The 16,920-nt window shown below is 36.2% G+C and overlaps 1 protein-coding gene across 6 annotated transcripts in view; it reads left to right on the forward strand.

Moving 5' to 3' along the window:
• The window catches only part of Nubpl (NUBP iron-sulfur cluster assembly factor, mitochondrial), a 206,886-nt gene that overhangs the window by 17,233 nt on the left and 172,733 nt on the right, over positions 1 to 16,920 (forward strand). Inside the window, exon 3 of one of the 6 annotated variants that reach the window (XM_070026439.1) lies at positions 584 to 665. The exons of the other annotated variants lie outside the window; for them this stretch is intronic. Coding sequence (XP_069882540.1) covers positions 648 to 665 — 18 coding nt within the window. The 5' untranslated portion in view covers positions 584 to 647. The remainder of the gene's footprint in view (positions 1 to 583; positions 666 to 16,920) is intronic. 6 annotated transcript variants of the gene reach the window in all.

Consider the following 16,920-nt stretch of genomic DNA (forward strand, 5'->3'; position numbering starts at 1 on the left):
CATAGCACCACTTCTGGATTTTTTTTTTTTTTTTCCTGTTTATGTGGTGCTGAGGAATCGAACCCAGGGCCTCAGGCATACAAGGCAAGCGCTCTACCACTGAGCCACCTTCCCAGCCCCTGAACCACAATTTTAATTCTGGCTTTTTGGTGGTTAATTGGAAATAAGGTTCTCAACATAATTTCCTGCCCAAGGTGGCTTTGAATCTTGTTCCTTAGGTCTCAGCCTCCTTAATAGCTAGCTAGGATTACAGGATTATAGGCATGAGCCACAAGCTAGCTCTGCTCTCCCTCCTTCCTTCCTTCCTTCCTTCCTTCCTTCCTTCCTTCTTTCCTTCTTTCTTTCTTTCTTTCTTTCTTTCTTTCTTTCTTTTCTTTCTTTCTTTCTTTCTTTCTTTCTTTCTTTCTTTTCTTTCTCTCTCTGATTTTCTTGCTTTTATTATAAAGGTGATGTATAGAGGGTTACAGTTAAAGAGTACATTTCTTTTTGGATATCACCCCTTCCCTTGCTTTTTTTTTTTTTTTAAATGTCTGTACTGGGATTTAAACTCAAGGCTTTAGGCTCTCACTTTTCTTGCTCACAGCTGGTGTTCAACTATGAGCCATGTTCCAGCACAACATTTTGCTGGTAAATGAAGATGGAATCTCATGGACTTTTGTGCCCAGGTTGGTTTCATACCGTCTTCCTGTAGGTTTCAGCCTTTTTTTTTTTTTTTTTTTTTTGGTCATGGGGCTTGAACTCTGGGCCTGAGCACTGTCCCTCTGCTCTTCAGCTCAAGGCTAGTGCTCTACCACATGAGCTACAGAGCCACTTCCGGTTTTTCTGGTAGTTTATTGGAGATAAGTGTCATGGACTTTCCTGCCCAGGCTGGCTTTGAACTGTGATCCTCAGATCTTAGCCTCCTGAGTAGCTAGGATTACAGGCGTGAGCCACCAGCGCTCGGCTAGGTTTCAGCCTTTTGAGTAGATAGGACTGCAGGCATGTGCCACTGGCATCTGGCATTAATCTATATTTTACTTGACTTCTTCAGTAAAACTTATTTTAAATTATTACATGCTATTAGAAGGATGAATCATTAAACAGAATTTTTATTAGATTTAAAGATAGAAAAAGAACTAGTATCTTCAAAGAGTTTGTCTTTCTTTGGTTGTCACAATTTGGTTATTGTTTTAATCTTATAATGTCTTTACACTTATTCCTTCCAGATGTATTTCTATTTTTCTGAAATAAAGTTTTTTTAAGTGTAACTATCTTAGATCTTTAAAGTTTTGTGATCATAATAGAACAAATTAGGTAATTTTAGCTCAAGATTTAAGTTTTGGGTTTTGAAAAGTTCAGTAATCATGGAGCAGATTTCTTTCTTTATTGATAAAGAAACTAGATTGCAGTTAGCAATCTAGTTTTTTGGTGTCAAGCAGAACTGCTATTAATTTTTCCCCTGACTTGTGCAAATTGTATGACTTTTGTCTCTACCTATCTTATAAAGTTGTTGTGAGGGCTAGGATGTAGCTCAGTAGCAAAGCGCTTGCCTAGCAAGTGCAACGTCCTGGGTTTGATCCCCAGTACCAAAAAAGAAAAGACAAAAAAAAAATAAAGTTGTTGTGAATATTAAAGAGGTAATGCATATGAAGTAATTGCATTGTTCCTGGCACATAGCAAATGTGTAGTACAAGTAAGAGTCTATTGCATTAAGTGTTTCAGTATTGCATATGCCACCCTGTATATAATATTACTATCTGGACTATCATTTATGAAGTTAATTTGGATTAACTATAAATGAAACTATTCTCTCAATTACAGGAAAAAATTGATGTATATTGAATCCTGATATTCAGTCAGGAATCAAAGTTCATAAAGTTGGACTCATCTTTTTCTTAATGTCAGTGATGTAAAGGAATTGCATTATATTAATCTGTTCTTATGTTTCTATTGTAGTTTGAAAGTATAAATAAGGGGTACATTCTTATAAAAAATAAATTGTTTCAGTATTATCATCTATTTTAGAAGAATGATACACTATGTTTAAGGTATACTTATTTTAAAGCTAGAGTGGAAAGCTAGGGGAAAGAGTTCAGATCCATAGAGAACATTTGCAAAATCTCTCTTATTTTTTTGCTTTTGCTCTTCAGTCAAAGCTAATTCGAGGTAAAGAGTGTATTTTATAAGTACACTGAAGTGAACAAATTTTTACATTTACTGAGGAGAGACTATAGTTTTTTAAATTACAGAAACCAATAAACTGAAGTATTTCTTTTAGAACAAAACACCAAATATTCATCATAGTGAATTCTCTTTCAAATATTTGACAATTATGTTACCTACATAAAGTGCATTCATATATACTACATAGATTTCTGATGAATTAATTTTTTTCTTATTCCATATATGTTTGTCTATTTACTGAAGGTCCCGTGCTTGACCAGAGGTGTAGAGTTGAAGGGTTTAACTCTGTCCTCAAGAAACTGAGAGATGGTTATTTCTGGTTTGTGTTTGGTTGTCTGTATGATTTGATGATTCTTCAACTTGATTCTAGTCTACTACTAATTTTTAAATTTTATTTAATTTTTTGTTGGTATCAGGGTTTGAACTCATGGCTTTGTGCTTCTGCAGCTGCTGTACCACTACACTTGGTATCTGCTTGTTCTTCTTTACCATTGATGTTCTTCCCAATATTTCCTGCTTCCTATTTCTATGATCTTGCTTCCTTTTCCACAAGAAAGTGGGCTTTCATTGCTAATATTCTATCAGTAATATTTTTTGTATAGTTATTAATACCACCTTCCCTTTTATCCCATATGAGTCAGTTGTGTTATTTCTACTTGGACTCTTGATCCTTACTTCCCACCTTTTTTAGGATTTTGACCTTTAATTTCTTTTTGTTATTTTCTATACTAATTCCTTCTGGAGGCTTTTGGACTTACTTACATCCATGGAAGAACTTAAATATGTATTTGTAGTTGAGTGATTTAATTAGCCTACTTTGTTTTACCTCTGAGTGCCTTCAAACTTCTGCCCTTCCTGTTCTTTTTCCTTAACATCATACTTACACCAGTATTCTACACAGCCTATGCTAGTTTACCGAAATTTTATTCTGTAATTCCACTTCTTGATTGAGTTGCTGTTGTTAACAGCAGCTCACCAAATATATTTGCCATCTTTCTCTCTTTATTTTTCTTGATTTCTTATTGATTTGATATGATTGACTGCAGGTGCTGGCTAACACTGTAGAAAATCTTATTTGCCTGGATTTCCCAGAATTATTCTTTCTTGATTCTTTTTTCTCTGACCCTCTCATTTTCTAATTTTTATAATTAATCTGTTCCTGTGCCTTCATGTTTTCCTTTCTCTTTACAACCTTCTTTTGTTCTTATATGCTGCTTCTTTAGCCAGTACCTCTTTTTAAGAATTCAATTTCTTCTTTTCAGTAGTTTACTAAAGATTTTCTTTTGATATTTTTCAGATATATCAGTTTTAAATAATCTAAATGGAATCAGCATAATTTTCTTTCTTTGTAGAGCCTCCTGTTCATGTATACTGTAATAACCCACTATTACAGAATAAATGAATTAATTTGTTTTTCATCTATACCTCCACTTGTTTTAGTTATTGATTAATGCAAAAATAATACCTTAACCATAGTCTTATACAGCCATAACCATTTTATTATGCTCATAGATTCGATGGGACAGGAATTTGAACAGAGTAGCAGGAATGGTTTGGGTTTTACAGACTTGATCTACAGCGCTTGGAACTTCACTTGGGAAGACTCAGATGATTTAGAGCTGCGTTAATGTGGAGGCTTTTTACTCACATGCTTGAAACGACTGGGATGACTTTTTTTTTTTAAATTAAGTTTAATTTTATTGTAAGGGTGACGTCAGAGTAATTACAGTTGCATAAGTAAGGTAATGGGTATATTTCTTTTTTTTTAATTTTATTTTATTTGTGAACATACTGTACAGAGGGGTTACAATTACATGGGCAGAATAATGCGTACATTTCTTACCAAGCATTGCAGCCTCCTCCTTTGTTTACCCTTCACATCCCTTCCCAGCCTCCCCCCTCCCCCCCAATCCCAATCCTTCTCCTTCCCCCCCCTCAATGGGTATATTTCTTGTTGAACATTGTTAACCCCGTCCTTTGTTTTCCCCCTCTTTCCCTCCCCCTCCCCTTCACTCTCCTTCCTTTCAGGTTGTAAAGTTCCAACATAGTGTCTTGTGAGCATCACTGTTGCATTGGTTCACCCTTTGTTTTTAGTCTTGCTGGTTGGAAAGTATTACATGGTTACTGTAAGTTGCATGGGCATTTCTATATTTTAGCATATTCAGAGTAGTTGAGCTTCTTTACTAGTGGCTGAGAGCTCCTAGAATTAGTGTCCTAGTAAGTAAATTGGAAGATGTATGTATATAGCCTTTTGTTACCTAGAATTGGTGATCATGTTGGATTCTTGGTTTTGGTAGTCTCATCCCAGATTCAAGGGTAGGGGACATAGACCTCACTTCAGATGGGAGAAGCAGCCTGATGTCACATTTATCTTTCATCTATTCCACACTAGTTTTATAGGTCAGTCAGTAGGCATTAACATTTTTATTCCAGAATTATCTTGTTTTCTCCATTAACATGAACCTAGGAAATGATTTTTCACTTAAAAGTTTTCCATGACCTTTTTTTTTTTTTTTTTAAAATGGTTTAGTACTGGTCCTGGAGCTTGAACTTGGGGCTTGAGTAATGTTCCTGAGCTGTTTTTGCTCAAGGATAGTGCTCTTCCACTTGAACTTCAGCTCTCTTTGTGGCTTTTGGTGGCAAATTGGAGATAAGAATCACACAGACTTTACTATATGGGTTGGTTTTGAACCACAGTCTTTAGATCTCAGCCTCATAGCTAGGATTTACATGAGCCATAGGTGTCTAGCTTCTATGACTTTTTAGCTGGTTAATTTAAGCTTTTCTACTTTGAGTTAATTAATGATTTCTTAAATTGCTTGTAGAAAATTTCCCATTGTATACAGGTTTCTGCCCAAATTGTTTAACTTAGTTTTTCAAGACTGTCTCTGTTTTTCCAATCTACACTTGACTAATACGGCTTTCTGTGTTATCTTCCTAGCCACCTCCTGTTGTCTTTCATGTTTCAGGTTTCATGTTGGATGTCACTTCCTCTGTGAAACCCTCTGAGTGTCTTAATGTAATGTCACTTGTTCCTCTCTTGGTTCATGTTTATCTTCTGTTATTAGAATAGATGTGACTTCTGCCAAGTCAAGGACTGCATCCTACATCATCTGTCAATGTTGTTTGGCCCCTTGTTATACATTCAGAAAACTTGCTAGTGTTATTTTTGGGCTTTTTGGAGTGGCTGGGTGATTGAAAACAACTTACATTTGCTAGAAATTTCTAAAAGTTTGAATGAGTTACTGGGTTTCTCCAATATCCATAGCCAAAGAGTCATTTCCCTCCCTCCCCCAAGGGTTGATTACTTCTTTTCTTTTTTTTTTGGTCTGAGATCTGGATTTGAACTCAGTACCTGTTGCTTTAGCTGATTAGCTAGTGCTCTAGCAATGGATCCATGTCTCCAGCACCCGAGTAATTTTTTTTTTCAGAAAATTACACTTAGAGATGCTTTAAAAAAGAGAGAGATTTAGCTTTTTTTACTTAGGTTAAAACATATAAAGCAGTACCCCAAAACCTATGTTTGAAATGTTATTGTCATGTGCCAGAAAATCTAGGATAGTAAGTTACTACACTGAAAACAAGCTTTGATAAGATTAAAGGCTGGAAGTATAAAACAAATCAGAATGGTATTGTTTCTGATTGTGACATTTTAAAGCTTAATTTTGGCTGTGAAATATTTCACATGACAGATTTCGTTCCAGCCTGTTCCATTCTGGTCAGAAACAGTTGCACTGTGTGAAAGGGCTGGGGGCAGCACGGCATGCTGAAATGGGTCAGTGAGTGCTCAGATGAAAGAGAAAACACTTTTAAAGAGCCTTTATTTATTGTTGGCATAATAATACAAAATAATTGTAAGCTTGAATCTGTCACCATGTTCTTGCTTCCTCCTTCATCTCTCAAATGCTTTGCCAAATCAACCACATCAACAGATTTTATAGAAAATAGATGGCTGTTTTAAGTTGTTCTGTTAGCTATTATTCTTAAGAAGCCTCTTTAGAAAGTCTCTCTTTTTTTCTTGTTTTCCAAAAGGACATAAATCTTCTTTGTACTGCTCTAAGAATCTACATGGATGCTTAAGAGAGCAGGCAGCATGTTCTACTTCAGTGAGTGATAAAGTACAATCACTTAGTTTTCAGCTGAGCTGAAGGAAGAACTCTGTCCTGCTGTTGTTTTAAAAGATGATTTTATTACTGTCGGGACAGATAACAAGCTGAGATTTTCTAAGAGCAATAAATGATAAGTTGGATTTTTGCCTGTGGTTCCTAAACAATGTATTTATGTTGTGGAGTTAAGGTCTCTCTCTCTCTCTCTCTCTCTCTCTCTCTCTCTCTCTCCCTCTTCTACTCTCTCAGTCTCTCTATCTCATTCTCTCACTCTCACTCTCAATCTCTCTCTCTCTCACCCTCCCTCCTTCCCTCTCTTCCTCCCTCCCTCCCTCCCATCCCTACCTCTTTTTCCTGTCAATGAAACAGAAAGGCATAAGGCTTTTCCAAACCCTGTAACAACTTTGTCCTCCAATTTGTACTGTTATCTAGGGTGGGTTGGGCTTTTTATCAGTCACCATGGAAATTGATCAAGGTACTATTGTTCTTCAGGCTATTTGGAGTAACTTAAGTAAAATATGACTAACATGTCTAGTCTTATTCTTTATAGATGCATTTTTTTCTTATTTACTGGAGAATAGAGTGTCTATATTACGCTTTTATTAGGCCAAACATTCTATTCAGCTGGAGAGTATCCTGGCCAAGAAACATTAATGAAAATTATTCTGGATATGCATAATTCCATTGGTTTGTGATTTGGTTTGTCAGCTTGATTGTGCTTGTATATTTTCCATTTACCTAACTGGTAATAGAGAGGAACTGGTCATAGAAATTAAGGAATGATTTTATTTCTTCATATTATTGCGAAGTAAAATGTGAGCTAAATGGTGATGTCAGTCATAAAAGTTGAATGCTTTTGTAAGCAATTAAGGCAATTAAATATTAAGATATTATAGATATCTAATAACACATTTTCCCAAATGACCTCTGTAGTTACAGTAGGGATGGATTTAGATTTATAGTTTTTTTAGGAGTTTTTCCCATTTCTGGAGGATGCTGTGAGCAGGAGTTACCTGGGGGAGTTACTTGATGCTGATAGATGAATAAAAAAATTAATGTTAAAAATTGAAGTGAACGCTTGATAAGAAATGTTCTCATTATCTTGCCCAGGTAATTGTAACCCCTCTGTACAGTATTTTCACAATAAAAAAAAAGAAAAAAAATTGAAGTGGGGGGCTGGAAAGATGGCTCAGTGGTAGAGTGCTTGCCTTGTATGCATGAGGCCTGATTTGATTTGATTCCTTAGTACCACATAAACAGAAAAAGCTGGAAGTGGCACTGTGGCTCAAGTGGTGGAGCGCTCGCCTTGAGCTGAAGAGCTGAGGGACAGCACCTAGGCCAAGTTCAGGCCCCATGACTGACCACCCCCCCCAAAAAAAATTGAAGTGAGGCTCACAGTGATACAACACAGCGATTGCATTATGAAAACTTTATTCTATTTTTGAGGTCTGACCTTGATTGAAAACTCATAATAGGAACTTAGATGACTAAGGTTTTCTCTTGGTTATCAATTGTGTACATTTATTTTAGAAATGTACTGAGTACTTAGCATATATACTTTTCTGGATCCTGGAGATATAGTGGTAAAAAGTGGAAGAGGCATAATAAACACACATTTTTAGGTTGTGATAAAAATTATGGAAATGAATAAAGCAGTTAAAAAATAAATAAAAAGTGATAAGAGGTGCTCTTTTTGGTAAGGTTGTCTGAGATGGGATCTCTGAAGATACCACATTTGAGTAAAGATCTGAATGAACTGAGAAACTAGGGTATTTGAAGAACAAAAGCTATGTCAATTTGTATTACCTGAAGAATAGGGGGAAATGTCAGTGTGACTACAGTTGATTAAAGGAGAGACTGCCAGGTGCTTTGTCATGTAGAGCCTTGTAAGTTATAGTGGAAATTTGGAATTTTGTTTTTATTTCTCTATTTTTGGTTTAATGTGGTGGAATTTTGGCCAGGATGGTGACCTAATACAATTTTCTTGTTGAAAGGATCTGTTCTTACTATAGAAAATAAACTGTGGGAAAATAAGAATGAGAACAGGGAGACTAACTCATGACAAATACAGGAATATAGACTAAAGATGACAGCTTGGAGTATGGTGATAGAGATAGTGATAAGGTCTTAGGTTCTAAAAATGTGTGAAAGATGAGAATTGATGAAGTGAGTATGGATGACAAACAGGGATAGTTACTTGGTATTTTCTTTTGTGTAGTAATCTACACATAGGATTTAGCATTTTAGCCATTTGTAAATGTACAGATCATTGCATCAAGTATATGTACATTGTTGTGTAATCCCCACTTCTGTCAGTTTTCAGAACATTTTATTATCCTAAACTGAAACTTGAAATTTATTAAAGAATACTTCTCCTTTTCCCTCTTACTCCCCAGGCCTTGGTAGCCACCGATCTCTTCTATATGAATTGACTATGTATGTCATATAATGGAGTCTTTGCATATTTTCCCCCTCATGCCTGGCTTATTTCACTTAACAAAAAATGTCTTCAATCTTTTTTTTTTTAATTTTTATTTATTTTTTATTGTGAAAATACTGTACAGAGGGGTTACAATTAGATGGGAAAGATGAGTACATTTCTTATCAAGCATTGTAGCCTCCTCCTTTGTTTCCCCTTCCCATCCCTTCCCATCCTCTTGTAAAGTTCATTTTCAACATAACGACTTGTACTTCTCATTGTTGCAACGGGTCCACCTGTATCCTTATTTAAACGACTTGTTTTTCCCCTTCCCCTCCACAAATTATACCGACATCAAATACAGTGAAAGCAGGGGTTATACTGTGGGGGAGCAACATACAAAGCAACAAAAAAATAATCTTATAAATGCATTAGAAACAATCACATGAAAGAAAAAAAAACATTTGAATACATATCTTAGGGTTCATTTCCCTATCATCACCTTATCTGACCTTTTCTGCTTGAATGTCTTCAATCTTTAGCTAAGTTGAATTTATTTTTCTTTTTAGGTTCTTGGTTTTGGTTATTCCAACTGTGTAAATGATAGTGATATTTCCCAAGAAGACTTCTGAAGGATAGATTAGAAGTTAAAAAATATGTGTATATATAAAAAGTTATGTGTCCAGTAAACACTGAATGAATGAATATATGTTGATTGAGTAAGTCACAGCTCAAAGTGAAGTTGGGTCCTGGGGATTTAAACTTGGGTGTCATCAGAGTATAGGTGGCATTTGAGGCCATAGAACTGAATAAGATGACCTTGGAAGGAAAATAGAGAAACTGGTCTTTTAGATATTTGTACCTTTCAAAGTTGTGCTAAAAGAAGATATATTCTACAATTAATATTAACTTGCTAAGTCTATGGTTTTAAAAGATGACATTGGTTTAAATGTTTTAATTTGTATAGTATGTTGGCTTTAAGCAGTTGTTTACTTGTTATTCTGTTAATCAGTGTCCTTATTTCTTTGACTTAAAATAGTGATTAGCTTTGTTCTTTCAGAACTCCCCTAAGGAATTAAAAAAACTGTATCAAAATGAATTGGATATTGATTAGAATAATTATTTCCAAAAACTACACAAAATAGAAATTAGAAAAAAGGTTTTAGTGTTATTATAAAGATGGTGTTCAGAGGGGCTACAATTATGTAAATCAGATAAAGAGTATATTTATTTTTGAACAATGTCACCACTTCCCTCACTCTAAAATTCACATTTTTATCATGGTTAGAGACAATTAAAAAATTCATGAATGCCCATGATAAGCTATAGAGGGGCCTGTTTATGAGCAGAGTATTTTAGTGAGCAAACCAGCTGTGCAATGTGGCACCTATCCAGGGAAGGATGTTTTGGGAAAAAATTGTTTTTTTTTTTTTTTTTTTAAACTGCAGAAAGACTTTTTAGATCAACCACTCTTTTCTTTTCTGAGGTATTAAGTTTCAAAAGATGAATCTAACCACTGGTGGGGTGAAATGGGGTTGAGGAAATATGTGGAACAAAAGGGATATTTACAGGGATACAGGGATAGAACTTTCCTTACACACTGGTCAGTAGGCACTTGATCCAGTACTTAAGTAGAAAATCTGAGTGATACTTGTTTTTGTTTTTTTCCTTCCTTTCTTTTAGTGAAAATTGTTTGGCTTGATTAGTTCCCAATTTTGTCTTAACAATAATGGCTCCATGGAACTTGAGTTTCAGTGTTTTTTTTTTTTTTTGTCGGTCGTGGGGCTTGAACTCTGGGCCTGAGCGCTGTCCCTCAGCTCTTCAGCTCAAGGCGAGCGCTCTACCACTTGAGCTACAGCGCCACTTCCGGTTTTCTGGTGGTTTATTGGAGATAGGAGTCTCACGGTCTCTCCTGCCCGGGCTGGCTTTGAACCGCGATCCTCAGATCTCAGCCTCCTGAGTAGCTAGGATTACAGGCGTGAGCCACCAGCGCCCGGCTGAGTTTCAGTGTTTTTTAAAAAGAACTTTTCCCATTAAAAGTAGTACATAATTTAAAAATCAGATCTTTGCAAAAAGTAGTCAGGTAGTACAAGTTGTTTCTATAATAGAGTAAAAAAACAGAATTTGGTTTCACGTTACTGAAGGATGTTATAATTAATCAAAGAAAAGGGAAAATGTGAGAAAGTATAGAGCTTACTAAATGTCATTTTTTAAAGGAGGAATTTGAAGTTAGGAAAGAATAGTCTTGCTTAGAAACAAGTCCTATAAATGGAACTTGAGTAGCTAACATCTGCCTCTCACAAAATCTCCTGCAAGGCTTCTACTTTCCCTTGTAGTCCTTGAGTGAGGGCTCTGACATTTTCATATTTGTTATGGAAATGCTGTGATAATATAAATGATGTTTTATTTTTGTTTTTATGTTTTTTTTTTTTTGTCGGTTGTGGGGGCTGAACTCTGGGCCTGGGTGCTGTCCCTCAGCTCTTCAGCTCAAGGCTAGCGCCTTACTACTTAAGCCACAGTGCCACTTCCGGCTATTTTTTGCTTATGTGGTGCTGAGGAATCGAACCCAGGGCCTCATGCATGCAAGGCAAGCACTCTACCACTCTCACACTGTTAAGTGTGAGTCTTATGAAGCTCTGCAGGAAATATGACACATGTGGTAGTAGATCTAAGGTGGCAGAGAAGGGTATTGCTTAGGCTCACAGAGTAGAGATGGGCAGATAATCTTTTGATGACTTATTGGCTTTAGCTCTGTCAGAGTTAGATTAACCAGTTGTATCACAAAGCTTGTGGTTTTATGATTTAGTTTGTGAAACTGAAGAACCTTTGGGAGAAACTCTCTGGCCCATCATTTTTTCTAACTTTTTTCATAATAGGTACTTGCTTTGATTAATTAAATTATTTAATTTATCTTTATATAGTCTCTTGGTTCCATCATTAGAATGAAAACTCTTGGGAGAGCTTGGACTGTGTTGGAAAGGGCTCAGTGTGAAGGAATATATATGAAGGTAACAGAAGACCAACCAAGTGGCAGCTGGGGTGGGAGGGGCAGTCTGCCTTGGAGGCCATGTCATGGAATTTGGACAGTGGGACAGATTTGCTTAAAACTCACCTGCATGAAGGAATAAGGAAGTTGGAGTGGACACAGGAAAACAGTTTAGTGTGTGATAATAACATAAACAGAAGAGTATATTGATGACTTGGGCTGCTGTGTTGGCAATGGAAATGGAGAATGAGGTCCCATTGGTGTGTCTTAGTTACTGGATGAGATCTGGAAAGAGGAGAGGAAAGGGTCCAGGGTAACCTCTATCCCAAGTTTAATTATACAACAGAGTAGAAGTCACTAAGGCAATATTTTTCCTAGTATATTTGAAAAACATTCTGCACATTTTCATGTTTAGTACACAGTTGTTTGTGCATATATGTCAAACTTGTCTAGTCAACTTTTGGTCAGTATCAAAAGGCAAGATACTTGATGAATAGATGTTGTTTTACCTACTTATAGTGTAATAGTTTTGCTTAAGGTTTACAAATTACACCACCATGCCAAACTTATTGAATGCAGTGGGTCTCTTTAACTTTGTGCGGGCTGGCCTTGAATTTACATCTTTCTAGTCTTTATTTTCTGAATAGCTGGGATTACCAGTGTGAGCTATTCTTGGTACTTATGCCTACTGTAGATTTTAGCATATTCAGTATATAATTTTCTTTCCTTAGGTCATGAACTTCTACCTTTTCACCTAAAAGAAGCACATTATATTTTCTCTGGCATATCTGAATTGCCTGTAGCATTACTCTTGTCCTTTGGGTTATTAAAATGCAAGAACCATACTGCCAGTAAAAGAGAATGTTGCTGGTGATCACTGGGTGGGTAGCAAAGATATGCTGGAGAAAGGAATGTTTCGTACATAGAGGGAGTCAGGATGAGATGGTGTTAGGATGGTGTCAGGTTTTTATTGAACTGTTCAGGTGATGTGTAACTTAAAACTTGTGAGTTCATTTCTGGAATTTTACATTTAATATCTTTAGACTGTAGTAGACTATAAATAATTGAAACTGTAAAAAGAGGCTTAGATAAGGGAGAAATAATATATTTCAGTGTGTGTGTGTGTGTGTGTGTGTGTGTGTGTGTGTGTGTGTGTGTGTGTGTGTGTGTGTGTGTGTGTGTGTGTGTGTGCGCGCGCTAGTCCTGGGGCTTGAACTCAGGGCCTGGGTACTATCCCTGAGCTTTTGTGCTCAAAGCTAGCACTCCCCATTTGAGCCATAGTTCCACTCTGACTTTTTGTTGGTTCATTGGAGTCAAGAGTCTCCTGGATTTTCCTTCCAGGATGGCTTCAAAGCTTGATCCTCAGAACTCAGCCTCTTGAGTAGGATTATAGGGTAAGCCACTAATGCCTGGCTTTAATTTAATTGTTGATGATACCTCATTGTATGGATAAATTACATTGTATTTATCCATTTCATCAGTTGGTAGACATATAAATTTTTCTACTGCTTGGTTATTATGAAGTATTATTAACATTTGTATAAAGCTTTTTAAAAATTTTGTTTTTTATTGTAAAAATACTGTACAGAGGGGTTACAGTTACATGAGCAAGGTAGAGTACATTTCCTATCAAGCATTGTTGCCTCCTCCTTTGTTTTTCCCCTATCATCCCTTCCCTTCTACCTCTACAACTACACTCCACACTCCCCCACCTTTCCTAAATTGTAAAGTTAGTTTTTTGACATAGTGTCTTGTAGATGTCTTGTAGATCTCATTGTTACAATGTGTCTTGTAGATCTCATTGTTACAATGGGTCAACCTGTATCCCTATTTAAGCATTTTGTTTTTTTCCTTCCCCTCCCCAAATTAGAGAAGTGCATTGTATAAAGCTTTTGTGTGGACATTTGATTCCATTCTCTTGGCTTTATACCTACCAGTGGAATTGCTTGGTCATATGAAAGTACCATTTGCCTGTTTGAGAAATGGCCAAACTGTTTTCCACTGCGGCTGAGCCCTTTTATTTCTCCATTTATCTTCACCAACACTTAAGTTTTGTCTTTTGGATTATTGTCATCCTTGTGGGTAGAAGTGGTGTCTCATGGTTTTGATTTGCAGTTCTTAGCAGCTTTCATTGTAAGGATCCCAAGAGAGAAGAGATGAACTGCCATTTACTTGTATTTTAGGCATTTTTAAAGGCTTTAAGATTCTCCTTTAGCAAATAATAATTGAAACATTTTATTTTATACTTTGAAGTTCAGTACATTCAAAGTACCTCAAAAATAATTCCAACAAAACCCTCAATTTGTTTTCAAGTTTTCCTTTCCTTTAAAATGTAGTTGTCATCTTTGGCCCCTAAACAACATAGCTGAGAATATCTGAATGATTATGGACAAATACAGTTGAATAATCCAAGGTGGTGCTATATGTGAGACTTTGTTTACTCAGGGGTAAACAAACCCTAGCTTCCAGCTGTGGGGAAAGCAGTTATGTGTTTGTTTATATATAAGAAAGAATGTGCCAAATGCAGCAGTTGGTGAGCACAAACAAACTGTGTTATTATCAGAGCAGAGAAATTAATCCCAGTTCTGGGAAGGCTGTGAAGAAAAGTTTCATGAGCCCTTCCTAACTGATCAGGATTGGACCTCATGACCATGTTTTAGCTGCAGGATGGCTAGGCAAGTGTAGAATGACATTTCTCAACGTCATAGTGAGGTTAGATCTGTGTATGAAGAGGAGGTGTGGTTAAGGGTTACTGTTGGCCAGTGACTGGCAGTAACCATCAGTCCAGCTACAGATGGTAATGTCCTCTGGCTCAAAGAAGAGATCAATTCAAGAGACAGATTAAAGGGAGGAAGCTTGAAGATGACTCCCAGTTTTGGTGGTGAGTGAAAAGATAATGATGTCATTTACCAAAATGAATTTCCCAATCTGCAACAGATTGTATCCTTACTCTCTTATTGAGTTTTGTACTTGAATCTAAAGCTTAATGGCTTGGATTTTGTAATCCCACTTTCAAGTCACTAAACCCACTGGAAAATGAAGGAGGCAATTGGAGGCAGGACAGAGGTTTTAAAATCCTACTTCTAGGACCTGAGCCATCTTGCTACATTAGAATCACCTAGGAGCTTGCTAAGTCAAAATCTCTGGGAACTTGTATTTTTAGGCTGAGGTTTGAGCATCACTTTTGCTAACTAGCTCTCCAAGTGGTTCTGATCCCAGAGCTACTAGCTAGGCTGGGCATTTTGAGTAGGAAAAGCATGGTCTTTGGATTCAGGAAAATCTGATTTTGTGTCCCATCTCATCACTTATTAACCATATGTACTTGGGCAAGGCACTTGACCTCAGCTTAGGTTTATCATCTGTGGAAATGTGTAATAATAAAAATAATAGCTACTTTACAGAGCTTTGATGATAATATATATATGTAATAAAATGCCTGGCACTAGTAGGAAGACTTCAGTACCTGTTATTATCATATGTGTCAGCCTATATTAAGTATTGTGCTTATGATTTAGCATAGAAACATAGGTGTCTGCTGTTTGAAAACTTGTTTTTCCAGATAAAATTAAAAAAAAATCCCCATATATTAATTATATGGGAGAGGGGAGATTTTACTGTTATATTTCCACTCATGTGTATAGTGTATTAAATGAGCTTCATTTTCCCTCTTCCCCTCTTCCTAAAACAATTTCAACAGGTTTCTTTGTTCTGATTTCAAATACTGCAATCTACTTTCCATAATAATCCTCATTTACTCTCCTTTGAGCCTTACCACAAGTATCTCCATTTCACAACAGAGCCTGAGAAACAAACTCTATATAACTAAAACAAAAAGAAAATAAGAAGCAGAATATAGTAAATTGCTCTTTTGCCTGCTATCTATTGTAAGCAATAGCTGATTTCCTTTTGGCCCAATGAGATAATCTTCTAGGTTTGAGCATATGATCTTTCATTTTCTTAACTGCATTTTTGGCTATATTTGTGCTGTGTAATCTGTATAAATTTATACCTTAAAACCTTAAACTCTAAATACAATTTCTGTGCAATATGTTAGTTATTATTTAATAGGTCTTAAAAAAAAAGACCTCTGATCTCATATAAAATCTTAAACTAGACATGGTTCTTACTCTTAAAGCAACCTGAAAAAAAAAAAACCCCAGACAATATCAATGCACACTAAGTGTGCATTAAGGATCATTTTGTTATTCTCAAAGTTTATGTCATGTAGTTGCCTGATTAGTAATTAGGATGTTACTTTGGATGGTCATTTTGTGTGGTAAATATCCACTTGCTGGGAATGAATGCTTAGCTTTTCTGCTGGATTTGTTATGATTCTTTGGACAGAACCATCGTGTAGTAGTTATTTGAAGACTGACAGCATCCTGTCTGAGCTCCCATTTCCTACATTTAAAGCTAGCTGCCTGACTCTTGGAAATTAGTCACCTTTCCATTCCTTGCTTTCTTCATTGGAGGTTATTTTATGCTCTCCTCATAGTATTGTGGTTAGGATTAAATAAATTAACATACAGTGTTTAAGGAGTGCTTATATGTAGAGAATCTCTGAAGGTCTCTCTCTCTCTTTCTCTCATTCTTTCTTGCTCTGAAATTATCATTGTCATTTTTTTAATTTAATTTTATTTTTTATTTTTATGTTTTGGTCCGGTTGTGGGGCCTGAACTCTGGGCCTGGGCGCTGTCCCTCAGCTCTTCAGCTCAAGGCTAGCGCTCTACCACTTGAGCCACAGCGCCACTTCCCGGCTTTTTTCTTTTTGCTTATGTGGTGCTGAGGAATCGAACCCAGGGCTTCATGCATGCAAGGCAAGCGCTCTACCACTGAGCCACCTTCCCAGCCCCTGTCATTGTTTTTAAAACATAAGTATATGTTCTTAATCTTTATTTTACATGTAAGAAGACTGAGGCTTGAGTGATACAAGTTTTTTTTTAATGCTTCTATATGCCTTTAATATGTTGTCTTAAAAAGCCCTGAAAATAGTTAGCTTTGGTGACTTGTATGGTATTAAGTAACATTGGTTTTTCATTTATAAAAAAATTAGTTTCACTACGGCAAGATAATTTATAGATTAACTCTTTGTTTTTTAGATTAACTCCTTTTGAACTTTGAGAAGGTATTACTATTTTTTAAAAAGCTTATTAGTGTCCCTTAATTTAAAATATTACATCAGGCTAGGTATGGTGTTTTGTGCGTATAATACCAGCTACTTACTTAGGAGGCAGAGACTTGAAAGA

Source organism: Dipodomys merriami, unplaced genomic scaffold (assembly GCF_024711535.1).
Source record: "Dipodomys merriami isolate MVZ:Mamm:240054 unplaced genomic scaffold, mDipMer1.0.p SCAF_1, whole genome shotgun sequence".
Lineage (NCBI taxonomy): Eukaryota > Metazoa > Chordata > Mammalia > Rodentia > Heteromyidae > Dipodomys > Dipodomys merriami.